The sequence below is a fragment of the Athalia rosae genome, chromosome 3, assembly GCF_917208135.1.
Source record: "Athalia rosae chromosome 3, iyAthRosa1.1, whole genome shotgun sequence".
Lineage (NCBI taxonomy): Eukaryota > Metazoa > Arthropoda > Insecta > Hymenoptera > Athaliidae > Athalia > Athalia rosae.
The window spans coordinates 19633110-19654741 of NC_064028.1; the positions used below are offsets into that span (position 1 = coordinate 19633110).

At 38.3% G+C, this 21632-nt stretch overlaps 7 protein-coding genes and 2 long non-coding RNA genes across 20 annotated transcripts; 5 read left to right on the top strand and 4 right to left on the bottom strand.

The window, feature by feature from the left end:
* The first annotated feature begins 433 nt into the window (after positions 1-433).
* On the top strand, positions 434-4757 carry LOC105689866 (transcription factor Dp-1). 4 transcript variants are annotated; one of them, XR_001103268.3, is made up of 11 exons: positions 435-851; positions 1164-1282; positions 1376-1442; positions 1705-1802; positions 2011-2174; positions 2580-2742; positions 2841-3202; positions 3325-3407; positions 3612-3695; positions 3792-4114; positions 4214-4757. XR_001103268.3 is itself a non-coding variant. In XM_012407218.3 (10 exons), exons 1-10 carry the CDS (start codon positions 803-805, stop codon positions 4028-4030), a joined length of 1425 nt encoding a protein of 474 aa, XP_012262641.1. In that variant the 5' UTR covers positions 434-802; the 3' UTR covers positions 4031-4757. The 4 variants fall into 4 exon arrangements, 3 of the variants coding, with proteins under 3 accessions (XP_012262641.1, XP_012262640.1, XP_012262642.1); XM_012407218.3 differs by having other exon boundaries at positions 434-851; positions 2844-3202; positions 3792-4757; XM_012407217.3 differs by having other exon boundaries at positions 3792-4757.
* Positions 4758-5099: 342 nt separating this feature from the next.
* Positions 5100-8257, top strand: LOC105689869 (reactive oxygen species modulator 1). Of its 3 annotated transcripts, none has more exons than XM_048652603.1 (3): positions 5100-5233; positions 7668-7817; positions 7934-8257. In XM_048652603.1, the coding sequence occupies exons 2-3, from the start codon at positions 7684-7686 to the stop codon at positions 8040-8042; spliced, it is 243 nt and encodes an 80-aa protein (XP_048508560.1). In that variant the 5' UTR covers positions 5100-5233; positions 7668-7683; the 3' UTR covers positions 8043-8257. The 3 variants fall into 3 exon arrangements, with proteins under 3 accessions (XP_048508560.1, XP_012262647.1, XP_012262646.1); XM_012407224.3 differs by lacking the exon at positions 5100-5233 and adding an exon at positions 7142-7562; XM_012407223.3 differs by lacking the exon at positions 5100-5233 and adding an exon at positions 7148-7427.
* Positions 5372-6454, bottom strand: LOC105689870 (COP9 signalosome complex subunit 9). Its single transcript, XM_012407225.3, has 3 exons — positions 5941-6454; positions 5751-5823; positions 5372-5527 (listed from the first exon to the last, which is right to left on the bottom strand). The coding sequence occupies exons 1-3, from the start codon at positions 6007-6009 to the stop codon at positions 5490-5492; spliced, it is 180 nt and encodes a 59-aa protein (XP_012262648.1). The 5' UTR covers positions 6010-6454; the 3' UTR covers positions 5372-5489.
* On the bottom strand, positions 6701-10160 carry LOC105689867 (endoplasmic reticulum-Golgi intermediate compartment protein 3). Of its 4 annotated transcripts, none has more exons than XM_048652593.1 (8): positions 10063-10160; positions 9282-9440; positions 9100-9216; positions 8970-9010; positions 8812-8885; positions 8519-8742; positions 8301-8429; positions 6701-7114 (listed from the first exon to the last, which is right to left on the bottom strand). In XM_048652593.1, exons 2-8 carry the CDS (start codon positions 9367-9369, stop codon positions 6777-6779), a joined length of 1011 nt encoding a protein of 336 aa, XP_048508550.1. In that variant the 5' UTR covers positions 9370-9440; positions 10063-10160; the 3' UTR covers positions 6701-6776. The 4 variants fall into 4 exon arrangements, with proteins under 4 accessions (XP_048508550.1, XP_012262643.2, XP_012262645.2 ...); XM_012407220.3 differs by having other exon boundaries at positions 9843-10160; XM_012407222.3 differs by lacking the exon at positions 10063-10160 and adding an exon at positions 9673-9822.
* Positions 10161-10295: 135 nt separating this feature from the next.
* LOC105689801 (MAGUK p55 subfamily member 2) lies at positions 10296-16720 on the bottom strand. The gene is made up of 8 exons (XM_012407102.3): positions 16582-16720; positions 16007-16122; positions 12879-13175; positions 12552-12788; positions 12019-12493; positions 11593-11927; positions 11112-11186; positions 10296-10965 (listed from the first exon to the last, which is right to left on the bottom strand). Exons 1-8 carry the CDS (start codon positions 16676-16678, stop codon positions 10789-10791), a joined length of 1809 nt encoding a protein of 602 aa, XP_012262525.2. The 5' UTR covers positions 16679-16720; the 3' UTR covers positions 10296-10788.
* On the bottom strand, positions 13047-19099 carry LOC105689803 (trafficking protein particle complex subunit 1). Of its 3 annotated transcripts, none has more exons than XM_048652601.1 (2): positions 18458-19099; positions 13047-13175 (listed from the first exon to the last, which is right to left on the bottom strand). In XM_048652601.1, the coding sequence occupies exon 1, from the start codon at positions 18880-18882 to the stop codon at positions 18460-18462; it is 423 nt and encodes a 140-aa protein (XP_048508558.1). In that variant the 5' UTR covers positions 18883-19099; the 3' UTR covers positions 13047-13175; positions 18458-18459. The 3 variants fall into 3 exon arrangements, with proteins under 3 accessions (XP_048508558.1, XP_012262531.1, XP_012262529.1); XM_012407108.3 differs by lacking the exon at positions 13047-13175 and adding an exon at positions 16100-16122; XM_012407106.3 differs by lacking the exon at positions 13047-13175 and adding an exon at positions 16614-16749.
* On the top strand, positions 14653-15997 carry LOC125500280. 2 transcript variants are annotated; one of them, XR_007277572.1, is made up of 4 exons: positions 14653-14979; positions 15062-15421; positions 15556-15735; positions 15838-15997. It is a non-coding gene; the product is annotated as an uncharacterized LOC125500280 (long non-coding RNA). The 2 variants fall into 2 exon arrangements; XR_007277573.1 differs by having other exon boundaries at positions 14653-14926.
* Positions 16303-17715, top strand: LOC125500279. Its single transcript, XR_007277571.1, has 4 exons — positions 16303-16461; positions 16592-16688; positions 17311-17505; positions 17578-17715. It is a non-coding gene; the product is annotated as an uncharacterized LOC125500279 (long non-coding RNA).
* Positions 19100-19161: 62 nt separating the features above from the next.
* On the top strand, positions 19162-21464 carry LOC105689802 (NADH dehydrogenase [ubiquinone] flavoprotein 1, mitochondrial). The gene is made up of 6 exons (XM_012407103.3): positions 19162-19287; positions 19548-19615; positions 19688-20356; positions 20422-20654; positions 20727-20930; positions 21010-21464. Exons 1-6 carry the CDS (start codon positions 19239-19241, stop codon positions 21194-21196), a joined length of 1410 nt encoding a protein of 469 aa, XP_012262526.2. The 5' UTR covers positions 19162-19238; the 3' UTR covers positions 21197-21464.
* The last annotated feature ends 168 nt before the right edge of the window (positions 21465-21632 follow it).

The window sequence follows — 21632 nt, forward strand, 5'->3', positions numbered from 1 at the left end:
CAGAGGGGTGAAAATAGGGCCGAGAATGTGTTGTCTGGCTCGACCCGCATCGTCGTACGTAAGTTCCACTAGGGATATTTTGCGGCAACCTAAATCGTAGCAGCAACCATATCGTGTAGTGTCTAACTGTTTCAGTTATGATCACACCAAGGTTACATCCATTGACCGAATTCGTCTAACAAGGCGTGATCGGTTAAAACCACTGATAAATTATAAACTATTTCTTGTAGTTTTGTATTTCATACGTTGTTTCCCGTTGTTTGGATATAAATTGGTACCATTTTAAGGGCAGTGAACAGAAAAAAATGTGAACATCCCACATGAAATGTGCTCTTCAAATTAAATTTCAAGTAGTGTGCTCACTTTCGAATGCCTCCGTGCTTTTGACGGTCGAACAGTGGAACTACAGGAACGGAACGGACCACGTGATTGACCTCAGGCCAATCAGCTGTTTGTCTTTGTGCTACCGCCAAGCTCGCCTCAGCTCTCCACACGTAGAAGCTGTTTCACTTGCGCCTCTACGGCCGGTAAAAAGTTGTAAAAGAAGCGTGTTTTCTGGTGCAACAGTCGTGTCGGGTTCTCTTTATCCTTTGCTTTAACTTTCCCCGTTTCTGATCTATATTCTTCAAATATCTGTCCTAAAAATGGTGCAATCAGCGCTGAACGCGATGCCGGAGTCGCCATTTTGATGATACGTTGAGCCTGACTAAACTATCACACTTATGATAAACTTGTTTTCACGTAGTTCCCAGTTCACCTAAAAGAACATAATTGACACCGCATCATCAGCGAACCATCAGTGATGACCCAGCAAAATAAAACCATGAATTTTCTAATACACGACGCTAATGGTAAGTCATTAAACTGGCGCGCCAACAATCTACTCCACACGCCTCTTGAGATTTCCGCATCTTTTCACGAATCCGGACGGTTGAAATATCTTCCCCCTTCGAAGAAACTCAGCGGATTTCAGTACTGCATGCAACTTTTTTAAATTCCCATATTGTCACATCTTGCATAAGTTACGACTGTCAATGTTACTTCTTGTACAGAACTCAGGCTGCCCTTTTTCAACACATAACTCTTTCAATATCTCAACCATGTGCTGAATGTAATAGTCTGTCAAGTAAATCACATCAAGCGTGAAATCATGTTATTTACAGGGCAACCGCAAGTTATCAAAGTGGTACCAAGCACTCAAACTAAAACATTGAGCGGACTTGTGAGTTCCACAAATGCTGGAAACCTCAAAGTATTCAAGACGCCAAACCAGGATACCCAGGTAAATATGATTACCTTATCTTTTACTACTGTTATCCTATTCAAAAAATTGTCAGAAATTCAAGTTTTTCAACCAAAACTTGTGTTTATTCAGGTTCTTTCTGGCGGAACTCAAGTTCTCAGAACTATAAGTATACAAGGCTCCTCAACGCCTGGTCAGCGTAAGTATCTTTACTGCTTGTTCTGCTCAGTCAAGGCTGTTTCCCTTAATTGTTTTTGTTGATTCTGTTGTTATGTTCATTATTATTATCATCATCATCATTAATATCATTATTATTAATAATAGATTGAATAATAATTTTCTCTCCTTTCTACTGTTGAATCATGATCTCAGAGTTCTGAAATATTTCACACATCAACCGATAAATTATCTGATCAATATCGTCATGCATATTTCCAATATTTCTTTTTTGATCCATCCAGGCCTGGTCACGATTCCTGTACAAAATGCAAAAATGTCTACAGTGAAGCCTGGTGAATCTGTCGTCACTAAAACTATTCAACTTACCACCGCTCGAATGGTATGTGAAACTCACTGCAAGTTCTATACATACGATATTGTCCATAATTGAGTCCCGTCAGGTTCTATGTATTTTAACATAAGTATGATTGTACGCGACAACTTCTCTTATTGGGGGGATCCTTTGCACTACACGAATGCTGTTTGATTGAAAGATCAATAATAATTCAAAAATACAACTGGATCTCAAAATACTTTCCCTTCACCAGAGCGACTTCAAACAGGCCGTGGTGGCTCAGCCACAACAACAGGCTAGTGGTCAACAACAGATTGGTAAGGATCAATCAGTAAAAACGTTCATCAGTCCTATTTTGGACCACACTGGATCTAGGAAACGCCAGGATGTTGAGAGCAGCGACTTTGTCCCAGAGTAGTGAGCTTTGATTATTGTTTGTATCGATCTGTATGCTTTTCTTATGCAGTTTTCAACATTTACCATATGCCATTGTTTCAACTGATTTATTAGGGACTAGGATCTGAATGAGTAAAATTGAGATTGTTCAAAATCCTTCCACTGAAAAAGAACATGGTATAGAATTGAACTGCAAAAGTATTGCATGAACCTTTTTTTCATACCATAAGTATGATACAGTATATGTATACACTTTGCCTGTGAAACATTTTAATGGTGATTTAAGCCTTTGAAATAACACCAAATCATGTTTGCCACATCACCCTTTTGTTGGCTCTAAGGAAATGCCAGCGTGTTCTTTGTTAATAATTTCAAAATGAGTAAGAAACGAAAACAATATTTATTTTTCTTGTACTGAACTTTCAGCAAACGGAGAAAAACTGAAAAAGTTGGAAAGGGACTACGCCATTTCTCAATGAAAGTCTGTGAAAAGGTGAAAAAAAAAGGCACGACATCGTACAACGAAGTCGCTGATGAATTGGTTGGTGAATTTACTAATCCGGCGCACATTAATTCGCTAACCGAACAGGTAAATTAAGCTCATATTGATAATGGTCATGTCAGCGATTCAATTTTATCGTAAATTGCTGTAAAGGTCAATGTTACTCCGGCTTGTTTATTTCGCAGCAGTATGATCAGAAAAATATCAGGCGGCGCGTGTATGATGCATTGAACGTGTTGATGGCAATGAACATAATTTCCAAGGAGAAAAAGGAAATAAGGTGGCTCGGTTTACCTACAAATTCCCTGCAGGAGTGCTTATCATTAGAGAAGGATAAGAAGAAAAAGATAGAAAGAATCAAAGCCAAGACGCAGCAATTGCATCAGTTGATTTTGCAACATGTGTCCTTCAAAAATTTAGTGGAACGAAACCATGAGAATGAAAATGTTTATGGACCGCCTAAGCCTAATTCCGCTATTCAGTTGCCGTTCATTATTGTCAACACCAGTAAGAAAACTGTTATCGACTGCAGCATTTCACATGACAAGTGAGCTTAACCCAACTATATTGTTTCGTCCTGTCAGTGCACGTGTGTGTGTATATACAAGTTGCACTGGGGTGCATGCACATATCAGCAATAATTACCTCTGTTTCTTTCAAAACTTTCAGAACGGAGTACCTGTTCAATTTTAATGACAAGTTTGAGATACACGACGATATAGAAGTTTTAAAGAGAATGGGACTGGCTTTTGGTAAGTGCTGATTTTAATTTATTCAAACAAATTCTGGGGCTTGATTCTCGAACCGAAGATTCCAAATTTCATGTATGATAAAGTATAGTATATGTGACAGATACCATACTTTTTCGCATATGACATTTAGGATCCTTTATTCAAAAGTCACGCATCTGCGTTGTGCACTCGACCTCTGGCTATGAGAATTTGTATCTACTTCAGGTCTAGAGAAGGGTGACTGTACGGATGAGGATTTAAGAAAAGCAAAAACCATGGTGCCAAAGTCCCTTGAAAAATACGTAGAGCGTAAGTATCTAATTTATTTTAGTTTGGCGGCAACAGCAGTTCGGCAAACTTGGCAATTAAAGAGATGATGATCAGACTTTATTCCGTTATTTGTAGAGTTGGCAACTGGAGACTTAGAGAGTCTCATTCCTGTGAAAATTCCTGGACCGAGCACGTCGATCGACGAACTAGAGATAAAGTTGGAAGAATCTGGATCTCGACCACCGTCTTCATCTCGCACTTCTCTTTCCGAAGATCCTTTGTCGCCACCATCGCAGTATTTCTCAGAAGAAGAAGACGAGGAAGAAGAAAGCGACCAAGACGATGAAGTGCCAAGTGATCTTGAAGTCAACTAAAATACCAGTCCTCAGTATTCGCATCACTTAAGATTATGCAAAGTAAAAGTCATTCTTGCGAACACTCGATTCCTGCATCGTTAGGTACTTTGTTTTATTGACCCGTAGTTCGTCCAAGTCGCGGATTGCGATAAAGCGACACTGCTATAACTAAATTTGCATGCCCTCTATTGACTCAAGCAGAATTCAAAACAGCTGATGTGGTCGGATGGCTGTCGAACTACCAAATTAGAACCGAGCGATAACACTCCAAACGGAATGTGTATTCAGATGTAGCTTTCGTGCTTCAAAGAAATTGCCGGAATGGCCGGACTCCGGACGGAAATGGGGCCGGAAAATGGAATTGCGGCGACGTCTGTACATTTTTTTTTTTGTACTATCTAATCGTTGTTTGCACAGGGACTGAAATCGGTGCTATTTTAATCGTGCGTCGTATCCTGGAATTAAACACTAATATGTACATACATACGTGTTATAAATAACAATTGTAATCTTACAATATACAATATCGTTAATATCCCATGTATTAAGGATAACAAAAAAAAAGGAAGACAAATACAACTTTTACTTACTTTCTTATGGTACATGAAGAGAAAAAAGAACGGTATATAAAGCACACAGCATGATACAACATTATAGACAATGAAGGGACAAATACGAATCAAGTAATGATACAAACGTACAGACTAAGGTCTGGCTAATTTGCAATAAATAAATCGTAACATTATTACAAGTTGATATTTTTTTTTTAAAATTACAAGTCGCTACCTCTCGATAGGCCAAATTTGAAGCAGTCAATATGTCCTACTAATATTCTGTCACTGAAAAAGGTATCGATTTTAATAATAGGGTCTTGACATAAGACTTGCATTGCATGTTTTCCATTTTATGATATGGCGGTTCTAGGGGGTACACTCATGGTAAACCGACGTAATAATTTTATTGATGAATTTTTAATTTATTATTATTGCAATTCAAATTAGGTGTGTTAAATAGCTCTTGTCCCTCCACCGTCGATTCGTATATAGCGCTGGTTGTTTGCAATCTGTATTACCTATCTATTCTCAATGGTACAACTATCGCGCACAGCTCCAGTCGTCTGCTGTCTTTGTGGCATGTTGCTCCCCTTGAGCAGTGCAAAATGTTGAATTTTCAATCAATTGTGACTTCCGTGATAGGCTGATGTCAAGAATCTTCTTATAGGTATGTATTATCAAACTTGAATCTTTCAATAAATCCTAGGCATCTCTAGGTACCCTATTGGAACTGCACTGGATCAACTCAACAAATTACAACAGATGAGCAAAAACAGATCAGTTCATCTTACAACAATGAAGTGAATTCATACGAAAACAATGGTTTATTCATCAGTTACATCCCCATTTGTGAACTTATGGTCCATATTGATTGTGTACAAGTCAAAGAATATGTGTATGGGGATGATCTGTTATAACTCCTATTAATTAAGGTCCTCATCGTCGTAGAGATCGTCAAATTCTGAAATGAACGCATAAGTGTGACTAATGCCTCCAGAGCCTCTTGCCTAGGCACATATATTCATTATTAAGCACAGTCATTCAAAAGTGGCACTAGAAGTTAATGACGTTGATTTGAGTAAGACACTTGGTTACTTATAGTTAGACAGTAATTCTCAACATGTTGCAGTGCTGACATTCTTTAGTAGCACTGTCATTGATGGTCTGTGATTAAAAAACCTTACCATTAAAGAAGTCGGAATGTACTGCTTTTTCATTAGCAGCAAGATCCATCAGCAATCCGCTAGAACCACCAGCCTGTAAACGTTCAATGATTTGTTCATAGCTTCAACACGAGCCTTGGCATTTAGGTTAGATTTTGGCTGTATGCTTATAAACAATACGATGAGTTTATTTTTTTATCTGTTAGATAACCTCTTCAAGGTCCATGTAGGGTCCAGCACCTTCCGGAAACATTTCGTCTGCCACAACGGTAGGCTTCATTATAGAAGAACTATGATCAATAGACTTGATTAAATCACTGATTGAAATCAACGGTGGCCAGATTACCACTGACTATCCATAGAGCTTATACGGAAGATTGAGCGTTCGCTGAGCGCTATCTAGTAATGTCAGCTACCGCTTTTATTAGCCATGTATACACCGCATACTTGATACGCTACCAAGCACCAAATGGCGGACCAAATTGTTTGGTGCGCACGGTATAAACCATGGACGTATAATATAGGGACGGGCACAAGGTCCCACCTTGGACAAGGGGGTAAACTCAGTAGATCGGGAGAGGAAAAGTATCCCCATTCACTCGGTGGATGGGTGCGGTTGAAACACCCGCTCGCTATACAACAAGGCATTTTTCAACCTTCGGAATTACACTGCACCAACGAATTCAGTGTACTGCCCTTGTGTCACCTTGTGTACTGCACCTAGGTTAACCGCCCCGTAACCATAACAATGCTTGAGTGTGTATCTCCGTGTATGCAGTTGTGCACGTAACCTGTAGGTGACACTACCCATTGGGCCTACTAATATGGCGATTCCCCCCGCCGCTAAAATGGACACCTGACTCGTCGTCACGCTCCGACCGTGACTGGACATAGCCACGATGTGCAACTTTACGACGGTATATTATTATGGATGAAAGTTTGTTTCCGAAATTGAAGAATTTTTTACAATATTTTTATAATATTCGTCATTTTTTATTCAGCTTTTTCTTCCTTCCTTAATTTAATAAAATGTTATAAATTAATCTCCTAGTTGAATTTGCCAAGTTCCACTTTTCGCTGTATAGCTCTAACCGAATGGTATAAAGCAGCATCTATTAGACCTGCTACGGTAAATACACCACCCACAATGGCGCAAAGATTTGTGGCAAAATGACCAAAAGATTTTTCCTTCTCGGTATATTTCACCATTAAAGGACTAAGTTCATAGCTGAAAAATATACCTGGCATACCTGAATCCCCTTTGAACAGAGACATTTGTCGAAAATGTCTGGTAACGGAGAATTGATTAGTCAGTAACGTCGAACCATCTAGTCGAACGTACGTCGTTGGGACGATTTTTATGTAGTGTTGAAACATCGTGGCACCTGAAAAATGTAACAAACGGAGTGGTGTTGAGTGTAATAGCACAGAATAAGGACTAGTAGAACTTATTTCGTGGTAATAGGCGGCACGATTGAACTACGAACATTATATGATTTCAAAGGATCTTCAAAAAACGAAGCTTTTATCGTTCGTTAATTTATTCGCGCGTGCGCGAATTGGCGTAACATACTATACTCTACGCGGCTCTCTGAATTGCGGTGATGGCGAGCGTTGAATGAAACGAGTTGTTTAAGCTGGCACGAAAGTCTAGACAAGACTGAGCAAAGCAAGAGGGTTGATAAGCCATTAAAACCAGTGAGTACGAAAACGAGATCCGTCCGTACTCTACCAAAAAAATAGCTCTTCCGAATGGTGTAGAACGACCGTAAGGAATCGCGGAGAACATAGACATAACCATAAAAAAAGACCTGCTATCTACAAAGTTTAATTGTGAGACTGAGGAAAAATATTCAAAATAAAAATTCACTGATGAACTTTTATATGTTAAAATTATGATTTCTATTCACCCGACGGATTGTTGTTGTATTTACGTAGGTAAGCACTGTTCAGAATGCCTGTAGTACCCGGAGGCGCATACCAACAGGGGGGACCCTCTTGCTGGGATAAAATGAAAATGGGATTCACGATTGGATTCTGCGTTGGCATGGCATCGGGAGCTCTATTCGGTGGCTTCTCAGCGTTAAGGTATTGAACAAGATTGCCAAAACACTAGATGCGGCAAATAAAATATGAGCAGTGATATAGAAAGTTACGTAACTTTATCCTTCAGATAGTGATAGTACCAACTTATTCTGATACAGGTACGGAATGCGGGGTAGAGAGCTGGTGAACAATGTTGGAAAAGTGATGATTCAGGGTGGTGGGACATTTGGGACATTTATGGCAATTGGAACTGGAATAAGATGCTAGTGACTCAAAATAGTGATACTATTTATGTATTTTAGAACCTATCATGAACCAGCTACAAACATTATACCATATAAATAATGCTGTATAACAAATTGGCATAAGACCAATGGCAACTGCATAGACAGTGTTTTGCATTTCTTGTTTAAATCACTCAGGAGTAATGAAGATGTATCAAAACTTGTTATCATGGTCAATAAAATGATGTGCACAGAAAACTAATCTACACATGCAAGCAATGAATAATAAATGTATGCATACCATCTGCAGCCACAACTAGCGTATCATCCATTGGGTTCGTTTTTCCAGGTATCTTGTGTCCAAAGCTTAAGTGTCGAATTTTATGCGTCATATTGAACTGGGTGGAGGCATAAGGCTGTACATCATGAACTAAAAAGAGCCCGAATTTAAACAATACGAGAAAGATTTACGACAAAATGTAATGATGAACAATTCTTCTGAACAATAATGATAACTACCGTGCACATGATTAACGGAGAAGCTCTCTCCAGGTGCTATGTGGAAACTACCACCGACACGGTTCACTTCCATGTATCCATATATCTGGCAGCCTTCTGTAAATGCTCGCTTCAATTTTTCAACTGATTTGTCATTCTGGCATTGCTTTATTGTTGAAGGATCGGGAAAGGCCCACTTCCGCATTCGGTATGCCTCTCGAACATCTTCGCATGTGTTACAACACCTGCAATTATTATATCATTGCACCAGCCAGGCCAATGTGAACCAACAATGAGGTTCTATTCATACTTACTTTATTCCAATTGCTTCGCTTGCTGCACCATAACAGTCACCACAAGCTTCTGCCACTGTAGTATTCTCAGCTGGCTTGGATTTTGAAAAACAAATTCAGATAATTAGAATGATGACGCATTCATTAGAATTTAATTGTGTACTGACACCATGTCTCACCTGTTCAGTAGCCTTTTCTGGCGACTTGGTGTTTGCAATATCTGAAATATGACAACAATATTCATGCGATTTTTACAAAACGATATAATCTTTCAGGTAATATTTAAATTGGGTAAATTATTTTTTAAACCTGTTTTCTGAGGATCTTCTATTGGCTTTCCATCAAGATCGAGCCTTCGTTTGAAAACATTGTGATCTATTTGAAAATGCTGCTCCCCTGTTGTATCCATCGCATCTAATGACAATACTGTAACAATAAGTACATTTTAGAATACATTTGATGTTTCATATACTACAAAAATATACACTTACAATCACACGATATCGTGGGGACGATCAAGTCCAAATTTATTCTAAGCTTGGACCCCCTTGAAGTATCAACGAATAACTCTTCGCTCATGCTAGGTGTCAAGTAGTCGCTCACTTCAGAGATGAACAGTGCCAGGATGATAAGCGCGCTTATTATGGTAACTGAAAATTTTATCGAAGAATATGAACAGTAATCATTTACGATATGAACAAGAAATAAATTTGAAGTTCGTACGATGTTTAATACAGTATAACGATTCGAGGTTAGGTATCTAGAGGCTGCACATTGGCAGATTGAACTCTTGGATATCCGAACGTTATATACAACGAATTTTCCACACATTATTTCAGCAAACTGTAAATGACGTGAAACCGAAAAAAGGTGACATATTACACGACACATGCTACACGAATAGCAGACGATATCCAGCGAAGACGTGTCGATGTTTGACAGGTGTCACTCAAAATCTTTACAACTCTTTTATTCGTTTAGAACCAAAATTTTAGGCTAGAAATTATTATGCAAACATATTTTAAATGTAGTGTTTATTTTTTTATAAGTACCGATGCCTCCACCAAATGTTTTAACGTGAAAGTCTTCCATCGTCTTTGGATAAGCGTCAAATTGACGCAATTTATCTGTAACCTTCATCCCAGTTTTTTTAGGCTAAACCCAATTAATAATTCTATTTGATAACGGATTAACAACATTAATCTTTCAGACGTTCTAACAAAAAATACTGTTTAACCGCAAAAAACCTAGCCTAATCTAACCACAAGCTACCTCGATGTCTCTCGTACTACTGACACAGAACCTTCTTTGAGAATAATCTAACGTTGGTCACTTCACACCACGGTAAAAGGAACAAAAAACGCCGCTAACTTGACGCCACGCTACGATTGGCGATTGGCGTTTACCTGGTGCTGCCCTCAAGGTGTACACCGATTGGTTTTTACGCAGACGCGAGTTTAGATTTAAACGGTGAAAAAGGGTGAAAAAAATACAATTTCTGATACTAAATTTAAAATAAATCTCTATCATATATTATATCGACACGATGCATGTATAATTATAATCCTTATTTCCGTGGATTGATATCTGCATTGTTAGCGAATTTCCCCTAATTTATATTTATTCGTTTGTAATTATTGTACCTTTAGACAATACTATAACTTAATTGATAGGTAGATTCGTGTGTGTAAAGTACGTGTTTCCAATGAATATAGATATTTTAGTAGGTATAAGCTTAGTGAGTACGGATCTTAAAAATATTGGACGGCAATCTAAATGCTTAAATATTAATAAACACATAACGTATAGTTTGTGTAATACATAAGTGTGACTATCTGATTAATGTTATTGTTTGAATCGTTATCACTATTATACTGCACACGGACATATATTAAACTACATTGTAAAATATGATACTTATGTGAATTAGGTGGCCTTGTTGCATGACTCAACAAAGACTAAAATAGTAATATCTTTCCAGGTACTGCTAAATTGTCATCAGTATATCCAGTTTACCGGAACCCACTGATGTTCAGTTGCAAGAGCTTCCATAGCAGCTACAACTTGTCTAAAAGTCTGGTCGAAATCTTCGTTAACTATTACCAGATCTATGTACTTTTCATACGCTCTTTGCAGTGCTGCTGATTCCTCCAGAGTCGATCTCAGGTCATCCTCCTGAGAAATATAGTTATTAAATACATAGGAGTCCTGTTGTTTCATTCAAGATGAATCTTTTTTTCATTATGATACTAAAAAACCCCAAATCAAGTTTTCATCAACCGATTTTAGAATATTATGAACAACTAAATGTAAATACAAACCTCGTATAGGGATGCAAGGGACTCCAAGGTACGAGCTCGCCTTGAGCTAAACCTGATGGAACTCTGACGGTCAAACTAGCAAAGCCAACATCAAATACAAAAGAAAAGTCAGTCAATTAGGCATTCACAAATAATAATTCATAAAGTTTCTTCTTCACACTCAGCTGTTGCTGCTTGTAAACATTCGAAATGATAAACAATCGCAATGATAGTAAGGACCGATGACGATTAAATTAACTACAAATAGTAATAACAAATAATAATAATTGTAATAAGAACAACGAATTAAGAATACGTTAAGGATTTGTACAGAATAGCTACTGCGAGGGTGTACCTATAATTTGTACAGATAATCTGGAATATACTTTGGATTTTGGGAAACGGATACGAAATATTCGAGCATAATAATACAAACAGCTCATTGTCATCGCATAACAATAATGAATTTTACAATCCATACCGAAAGAAAATGAAATCTTACCGATAAATTTCTGTTGCTGGCTCCCGTGGATCTTCCGAGATCATAGAGCGACTTGAGCTGTTCCATCCCAGGTGCCGCAATGAATATAACATACGGCATAAACTCTGTACTATTGTGGAGTATCTTAAGGGCAGCGGGGCTGCAATCCAACACACACATCTTTCCTGCTCTTATCAATTCGCGAACAGACTCGAGCCGTGTTCCGTACAAATGCCCACCATGCTCTCCATGCTCGAGATAACGATGTTCCAGGATATCGGTCTCCATTGACTCTCGCTCTGTAAACCAATAGCTGCGACCATCTTCTTCCAAGACCCTTGGGGGACGTGAAGTATCTGAAATGAAGTTCGATGTAAAACAGCAGACAAGAAAAAACCACGCGTATTGTTAAAAATTGAACATAGACAGCGAAGGAAAAAAACTCACATGGTACAATGGTCCCGAATTTGTCTGGGTCACTGTTTATTAGTCGGTTTTTCAAAGTCCTTCTGCCGACACCCCGTGGCCCAACAAGAGCGAGAGTCTTGCGTCTGAACGGTGGCATTCTGGCGACTTCCTCGTAAAGTAAAAGCTCAGCGGCATCAAATTCTCCGTTTGATTTAGACTGGTACATTTTACGCCTTTTTTTCTTCGATATCCTAGTACCGCATATGCTTATTTTATGGACAAAATCAGCCTCAGGTGGCACAAAGGCCTTCCTGCGTTCTTCTAATTCTAGAGATGGTATCAAACCAGGAGCGCCGAGACCATCGCCCTCCACACGGCGTGCCTGCCACCAGTTCGGATCAGCCTGATCGACTATCTGAAGGATATCACCCTTCTGGAAAGGCAGACCGATCTCCCGGCAAGGTACTAGAGTATCCTCAGAAGGATCGTAGTCAAAAAGCGCCCTCATGTAGCACTGTAATTGCGATTATTGATATGGTGTTGTAGACGAAAACCGTTTAAATTTAACTTACAGTTGATTTGAGGGGTCTGGATCCATCGTTGGCAAGTCCCGGGCCCAATTTTAGAGTAAGATTATCCTTAGCCTCGTGTATAGCTTGTTGTAACTCGTCAGGAGTATGGACGTCCTTTCCGTTGACTTCTAGGACAATTTCTCCGATTCGTAAAAGTCCCTGACGAGCTGCGGTGCCACCGCCCAAGATCCTTGCTATTATTAGATTGCCGACGTCGTCCACCTGTACTGTCAATCCCTGGAAATTATCGGAGAGCCGAAATTATTTTACAAAAAAACAATACAAAGTCTTGATTAGATACTACAGGAATGGAAAGCTCTGAAGTACCAATGGCTCATCCGGGTTCCTCCTGAGTCCGACGACCCTTACAGCATCCGTCCTTTCGTCGGCTGGCATCGTAAGAAACGATTGATCAGGTGTAGAGGAGGCGTCGTGACGCTCAGCAACAGCGTCGTGTGTTTCGAGTAATGCTTTAAGATGTGGTTTTTTGAGAAGCTTCGTCAATTCCTCCGCGTTTTGATCAGATGATGAGCTAAGTCCATGAACAATCTCGTCCGCGATGTCACAAATCAGACAAACAGGGGTCGCAGATGCACCGGGAGAATCTTCAAGGCGATCTTGAACCTGGAAAAATAAATTGATGAATAATCCATACATTCTATCGCAATTGTTTATTTGAAGCATCGCCTGCAGCTTCTGTTTTTGCTACTCTTATGTATAATTTCTCACTGCCTCTTTCTCAAATTAAACTCAGGCGCTTTATATCAATAAATCCGTTTAAATTTACGCCAAACGATCGCTTATATGTGTTGAAGATCTGCGTAATTACGGCAGTTTTGAATTCAATATTTGCAATTCCTGCACGATCGTTTATTAGGTCCAAACGCTATCGGTCTAAATGCGAGCGATGATGTATATCATAAATCAAGGTTTACGTCCGCAATTTGATTTCTAAACCGATTACCGATTGACCCGTTTTACTGTATTACCGTTTTCACGCCACAATATACTACAAGGTAGACTAACAATAAAACGATGATTGAAACTTTACATCTTACAGACCTATATGCTTGTATATACATCTATATAGTATATTTCAATCAAAATCAATCGTCCAACGCTCAAATTTCAATTGATCTTCTTAATATAAAGCCACATTAATTATCTTGTACACAAGAGAAGTATTCTTCAAAGTTGCTTTAATAACGTACTCACTTATTGTTTAGACTATCGGACCTCACGAGGTTGTAATCATAATACAAATTTTGTTTACATTATACTCTTTGAAAGAATTCCATTTACAATAACGAAAAATTGTTATTTATTATTGAGCGTTCGTTAAATTGCACGTGTAATTTTATATCGTGATATATTTGACGATTCGGGAAACGCCCCATAAATAATTGAAAACGGAAAGAAAAGGGCGTGATGTAATTGCCATGCAAGCATGCTTTATTCGCCAGTTTGAATTATCTTATTTATATTCAACAATAATTCATTTAATATTCTTCTTCAATTTGGTTTACAAAAATTCCTGCCTGATGAAATAAAAGAATTAGTCATGTTATTATGGGAGCGTGAATCGTTGTTCACCCAAATGGCGCGTCACAGTTTATGGTGGGACGCCATTTTTTAAAACCCATATATTTATGATAAGAGAAAAATATAGTTATACATATCTATTTTATATATATGAAATTTTGGATAATGAACCCCGAAAGACTGAGCTTCAATTTGCAATTCATGTATGTTTATAGAGGTAACGAAAACAAAATGGCGATTCCTAATCAATGATAATTACATCCACGTGCAATAACAATAAGGTATATGTATTTGGTGTGACAGACTCCCAGATTTTTCTTTCTATTTTCACATCCACGACACTTTTACGCTTACCTATGTAGTTATATTCATCAGTTTCGATTTAATAAATCACAAAGAAGCACTTTTTTAAAAAATCTCTGTAAGCTCGGTAGATTCGACATTGACGATGACTGTTTGATCTATCGAACGATGACTACGCTTTCAAAGGATGGAGTAATCACTGCGTTGTAAAGCATTACGATAAATTCGTATAAAATATATGCGATTAATTTGGAAGGCGAAAGCCGTGAATTTTTTTTCCTCAGTTAGTTCTGGAAAGTGAGAACTGGGACTGACAATATGAACGCCGAGTGGCCGCGCCTAAGGCATCTGCAGTGACTTACACAAACGATATAAACGTGAATGTGAATGTAAAGAGTCAAGTCGCGTTCGCTATTATAATACTCACCTTTACAAACGTGCCTTCTGGGGCCTCACGAAGAGAGGAGCATTAAAAGAGGAGAGGACTGAGGAGCGAAGAACGAAGAGAACTGAACGGTTTGAAATAACAGGTGGGGGGCCCGAAAGCCACATCGCTGCATGACCGCACCGGCTGGTATGCGGTGTACGTTATAAAATACTATTCCGTGTTGAATAGAAATACTATATCTTTTTTTTTTTTACAAACTCTTTATTTTTTCATGCAGGAACAGCGATTCTCATTCAGCCACTGTACAAATAAAGAAGCCAATTCAAAATATCGGATTACGCAAGACCATATACGCTGTATTAGAGAACGAACGATAATTTGGTTTTTCTTCCATTGTCAATTAAGCATGTCAATGTCTACGATATAGCTGTAATTTTAATTGCTAAATATACAGTAATCGTTCGACTTATACCCTGATATAACTGGACACCGAAAAGGAGAAAGTTGCGAGCATGAACGGTTTCCAAAAACGGTTAGAGATCGTTTTGTGGTTGAATATTTAAAGTCTTATCTCCAATCAAACACGGGAAATCCTAAACCAAAACTAAACCAATAACTGGACGATTAATTACACTGGGTATTGTGTATCGAATTTTATGTCATAGATAGCTAAGACCCTGCTAAAGTTTCTATGAAGTTTAAAAATCTCGCTGTGAATATAATACCTACCCAACGAATTTTATTATTTCATTAGTTTATTCTTTATTACAGAAACCTCCCACCCAGTTCTAACATCTGAGTCAAGACACAGTAGCTGCAGTCATCACTAACGCAAGAGACAATGAATCATACTATAATTGTCAATTAACCGGATAACGCGTGCTTCACATTATAATTCAACCTTTGAACTTTGAACTTTTTAAAGTTTGCCCTTAGATGATCCCGGATCGGGTAATTAACCCTTTAATATCGTCAGATTTAAACCCTCACAAATGAAAATCTTATAGGAACAAGTGATCGGCCCTATAAGTAATTCGCTACATGATTCTATAGGTTTCCTATTGGCATCACTTGAACCTATGTTACATCGATTTAATTATCAAGGAATCTACCAACAATCAAGGTAAACAAATCGATGGGGGTGGAATATTGATAGTCAGTATACTACAGGTATTACATGTGTACACAATACGTTGAGAAAGATACGAGGAAAGATATTTACCTTTATTAGAGATGTAACGACAGGGCTGTCGAGCAACCCTTTAAGAAAAAGTAGGTCCGTATCGTCGGCGACTTTACCTAGTTCCTCAATGTTCTCGCGGACATGCATGAATGCGGCTGGAACAGAATTCTCCATTACTGAAAATCGAGCTTCAGGGTAACGAATGCAGGGGATGCTACGGCGTCGCCCTCAAAAACCTGCGCCCTGAGAGCCAACCGGGTGTGGCACCCACGAGAAAAATATGTATAAAATATATATAAGGTATCACCCTTCCAAGCATTCGGGATCAATACAACTCTATGTAGATGCATGAAAGATTCAACAGGTCCCGGAGTTATACGCCTTTAGTTTCTACCCCCAAATCTATGATTATTCAAGTTCATCATTTTGTCTGAATTCAGGATTCTGATGAAGTCTGATCGATTAACGAAGTTTGCAGAATTATTATTTTGAAGGTAAAATAATTATCCTGAACTCAAACTAAAAAATTCTTCTTCTTCTACATGCCCCCTCAAATGTGCATATTTATTTCTTTACTTTCAGTATAATATTATACTAGAAAATAATACCCGTACCGTTTTCCAGATTTTTTGAACCAGCGTTAACTGCGTCCATGCTTTCCAGAAGTCGCCTATCATCCGGATGTTCTTTTTTACGACGAAATAGTACCATTTTAAAAAAGGTATTCAATGACGTTTAATGGAATAGGTCTGCTTCTACCTCCTCCTGTGCTTGGTGGTATGCTGCGGTTGCAAATATTTAAATACGAAAATATTATGCTGGTATTAGGTATCAAGATATTTTTGGTACTTTCGAAAAACGCTCGCCTATGCTACAACCAGTAGTCGTAATTTATAGATACATCATGATCTTCTGCAAGTATCACTCTCTCAATTTTGTCAAAGGAAAATATCCATTTCATGCAAAGATACTCGTGTAGATGATGTCACTTAATATTTTCGAATTTTCTTAATTACACACATTACTTTTTGGATTCTTATTTCGAATAATTATAATTATACGTACATTGAGATCATTGTAGTAGAAACAATTGTAGAAGAATATAAAAAAAACTTCAAACATCACATGCACACGCTTATATATGTTTATAAATATACACAACTCTATACCTACTTTTCTAACAATAAGAGGAAAAAGAAATGGAAAACAGTATCGAATCAAAAAACCATCACCGCAGACACAATTACAAACGCACTCTCACGCTTTTTCTTGTCTCTTTCGTATTTAATACAGTGCCGATAGTAAACTTTCTATAAAATATAACTGTAACTCAATCAACACAGCTGCAGACCGCATGAGAATGTTACTACAGCACAACTGCATCAGCAGTTTGAAGTTACTAGAATACAACTTGCGTATGCAGCAGCATAAGTAGTTCCTAACGAAAAACTAAAGAAAGACGAAAGACGAAAGACGACGACGACGTGACGAGCGAGAGAAGTTGATGCTAACGATAAGATGTGTTGGTGGGTAGGTAGGTAAGTTTAACAACGGTACCATCACAGATGACGACAGTGGTTCTTTTTGGTAACTTTGATTTTTTTTTCTAGGCCTGATCAAGTCCCTTTCAATTTTGTAAATTTGTACGCGTATTGGTGGGCGTGCCGATAAACAAAGAATGACAAAAAAAATGTTAAGAGATTTTCTGTATATTCGATATATTCGATAACTGCGACTAGTTAGCGGATCGTCAGAACATGAGTTCGCAACTAAAGACGAAGACGAATGTGAGGATGAAGCAACTGATCAGACGAGTAGAAGAGCAGCTGGGTCGCTTTATTCAGGAACGCCTTCCCACGTACTGAATTATATACACACGTTCTGGATACCAAATATAACAATATTTCATGATTTGTATGTCAATATTTACGTATAGGTATGCGCTACCGAGTTCAATGACGTCAACAAGTTTGCGGGCGCATGGAGAATTTTAAGCGCCGGTAATTGATAAAAAGAATCACTGGCATGTTTATAATTGTCTAATTAAAATACTTATCATGGTATTAGCCTAATTCAATTTTATATTCACAGTCTGCATTTAAATTTTACTGCGGACTTTTTAGTAAGAAAATTCGGGAGAGGGGGGGGGATTGTCGCGGAGATTTGAACGCGTGGGTAAGTGTGATTTTCGTTGTATGGAATTTCATTCATCGATCGATGACTCGAATGATGAAAAACATATGTACACAATGATAATTAGTTTATTACAGTACATTCCGAAAAAAAAGAACTTTTGATGGCAATTAAATCTGAAGTTATGAATTTGACAACGATTTTGTAAACAATATTAGTTCTTCAAAAATGAGGAATGTAGTCTTTGATGGAATTAGACAATACTCCTCATTTCTCCAGTGTGTTAACACTTTGCTAATATAATAAATTATTGTTATTAATTAGTAAACTAATAGTGAGTATAATTTGTAAACTCACAATCAGAAGTAGGGGGATGATTTAACAAGCTCGTCGAGTTTAGTCTTGAATAATTCACTTTGAATAGGTTCATTTAATTTACACAGTGGGTTCTTCACGACAAATTCAATATACACTTGACCATAAAGTTGCTGAAGAAGATTCCTGACATTCTGAGCTGAATTATCGGTATTTAGTACAAATTTGAGACCTGAAGGTGTCTCGAGATAATTAAGAGTGTATTTGCTGGTCTTGTAATGGAGAAACCCATCCTTTGGATCCAATGGCGATATCTTGTTTATGAACGACTTTATCGAGAAGAGCATACCGTACATCAGTTTGGCCTCCTCTTCCTTAGTTATTCCAGATTTATTCAACCTGTTCCATTCGGCATAGTAGAGCAAAGTCCCATTCCGAGAGAATATATATAAGTTGTGCACAGTCATTTCTTAGGTTAGAGTATGTTCTGAGATGCAACTCAAAAAAGTAACCTGGAGAGTCCAAAAACGTCTCGTTTGATCAGCCTAGCTCGAATTTAGGTTAAGTTTGCATTAAATGCCATCTACGAGCACACCCCACGTAGGAATTATCATATTTACAATCACTACAGAACTGTCACCACCGTCATACAAGCGCCAAACGTCAGTGGCACGCGCATTCTGCGGTGCGGTTCAGCGCATGAAAAAAGTTGAATAATCTTTACAAACTGAACAATGTAGTGACCTCCGTGGATATTGAATCAACTAACTTAACCGTTTTGCAATAAAATAAAGTCCCGTTTGTTAGTAGCTTGAAGGAAAACATGGCGGGTGTCATCGCTAGATGCACTCAACTTCCAAGGAGACAATTAGGTAATTACAAGAAATATTTCAAATTCTAGCCATGTCAATCCCAGTGAAAAAAGTTCATAGATTATTATTCAATCATCTCGATGAAATTTCATTTTTTACTAATGCTATGAAATTCTAACGCAACGTCGCAACATATCACGCAATGTAGTAGGGTTATATAATTAATAAAATCGATCGATCTCACAATCAGTCGCATTGACACACGAAGAAGAGTGGATATGAAATCAAAAGTAGATGTTTCGATTTCGTCTCTCTTGCAGGTCTCCTAGGAGCAGTTCTTACTAATCAACAACAGAAGAACTATACCAATGCTGTACCAGAAGGAAAGGTAGTACAAATACTCGGTTACATTGCCAGTAACGTGAATCCAATACTTACGCATCTTTTGTTTTGTCATCAGAAAGTTGGAGGTAATCTATCAGACGAGGACAGGATCTTCACCAACCTCTATGGTCGACATGACTGGAGATTGAAGGGATCATTACAGCGTGGTGATTGGTACAAGACAAAAGAGATTTTGGACAAGGGTGCAGACTGGATAATAAATGAGATCAAAGTATCAGGTCTGCGAGGTCGTGGAGGTGCAGGTTTTCCCTCAGGAATGAAATGGTCTTTTATGAACAAACCCTCTGATGGAAGGCCAAAATATCTAGTGGTAAATGCAGACGAAGGTGAACCAGGAACATGTAAGGACCGAGAAATTCTCCGCCATGATCCCCACAAGCTAGTAGAAGGGTGTTTGATAGCTGGAAGAGCAATGGGTGCTTGTGCAGCATATATTTATATCAGGGGCGAGTTTTACAACGAGGCATCAAACCTTCAAGTCGCAATCGCTGAAGCTTACCAAGGTGGACTCATTGGAAAAAACGCCTGTGGATCCGGCTATGATTTTGATATTTTTGTGCAACGAGGAGCTGGTGCCTACATTTGTGGGGAGGAAACTGCATTAATCGAATCTATTGAAGGAAAGCAAGGAAAGCCCAGACTCAAGCCTCCTTTCCCTGCTGATGTCGGACTCTTTGGATGCCCCACAACCGTCACCAATGTTGAGACTGTAGCTGTCTCACCGGTAAGCGCATAGTTGAATACAAGATCTAAAAATGCAGCTTGATATTATAATGTATACGATTGTAGACTATCTGTCGTCGAGGTGGAACATGGTTTGCATCTTTTGGACGTCCACGTAACAGCGGTACAAAATTGTACAATATATCTGGACATGTAAATAAGCCTTGTACGGTTGAGGAAGAAATGTCTGTGCCGCTTAAAGAGTTGATAGAAAAACATGCAGGGGGAGTAATCGGAGGATGGGATAATTTGTTAGGTGTCATTCCAGGGGGATCATCGACGCCGATCATACCCAAGACGTAAGAAAGTCACGGTTGTTATGTTCAAAAGCCTCATGGCTGGTTGGTTTTGTACGCAAATTTGATTACCAGGGTCTGCGATGAGGTCCTCATGGATTTCGACGACCTAGTAAGGGTACAAAGTTCTTTTGGTACCGCCGCCGTTATTGTAATGAACAAACAGACAGATGTTATCAAGGCCATAGCTCGTTTAATAAGTTTTTACAAACACGAGTCATGCGGACAGTGCACACCATGTAGAGAGGGTATTAACTGGATGCACAAAATAATGTGGAGGTGAGAAAAAAAAAGCAACTCAAAAAAAAAAAATAGCTTTTGTCAACTCCTTATTGATACATTACGTTTGATGTTCAAGATTTGTCGAGGGAAATGCAGAGGAGCACGAGATTGACATGTTATGGGAGATCAGCAAGCAGATCGAACTGCATACAATCTGTGCTTTGGGAGATGGTGCTGCGTGGCCTGTTCAAGGTTTAATCCGACATTTCAGACCTGAAATCGAAAGTCGCATACAAAAGTTCAAATGTGCAGCATCCAATTAATTAAATGAGCTATCGCTTCATTTACGCTCTAGATGATTTTTATTTATTTTTTTTTCCTCCTGTGAAAAGTAAAGATAGAATTAAAGCTGAAAAAAGTCATGTATTTATCCAACAAGGATTTCGGTCTGGTAGAACAAAACAAGCACGCTGGAATGCCAATAGTGGCGACTGCTGTGCAGTTTTACCTGGCATGTAATGAGTAATAATTATGATCATGATGAATAATAATAAAAATAAACTCTAGATAAAAATTAAAAAAAAAAAAAAATTCTTTTTGTGAAAACATTTTTGGTTGACGATATTCTTGATTACGAAACATTAATGTTAACCATGTATAGTAGTTGATTTATTTTTTCAAAGTTTTCTTCTTTTTTATTGAAAAATAAATGATTATATCGAAATCTAACTCGATCCTTATAAAAACAGTTTGCCTCAA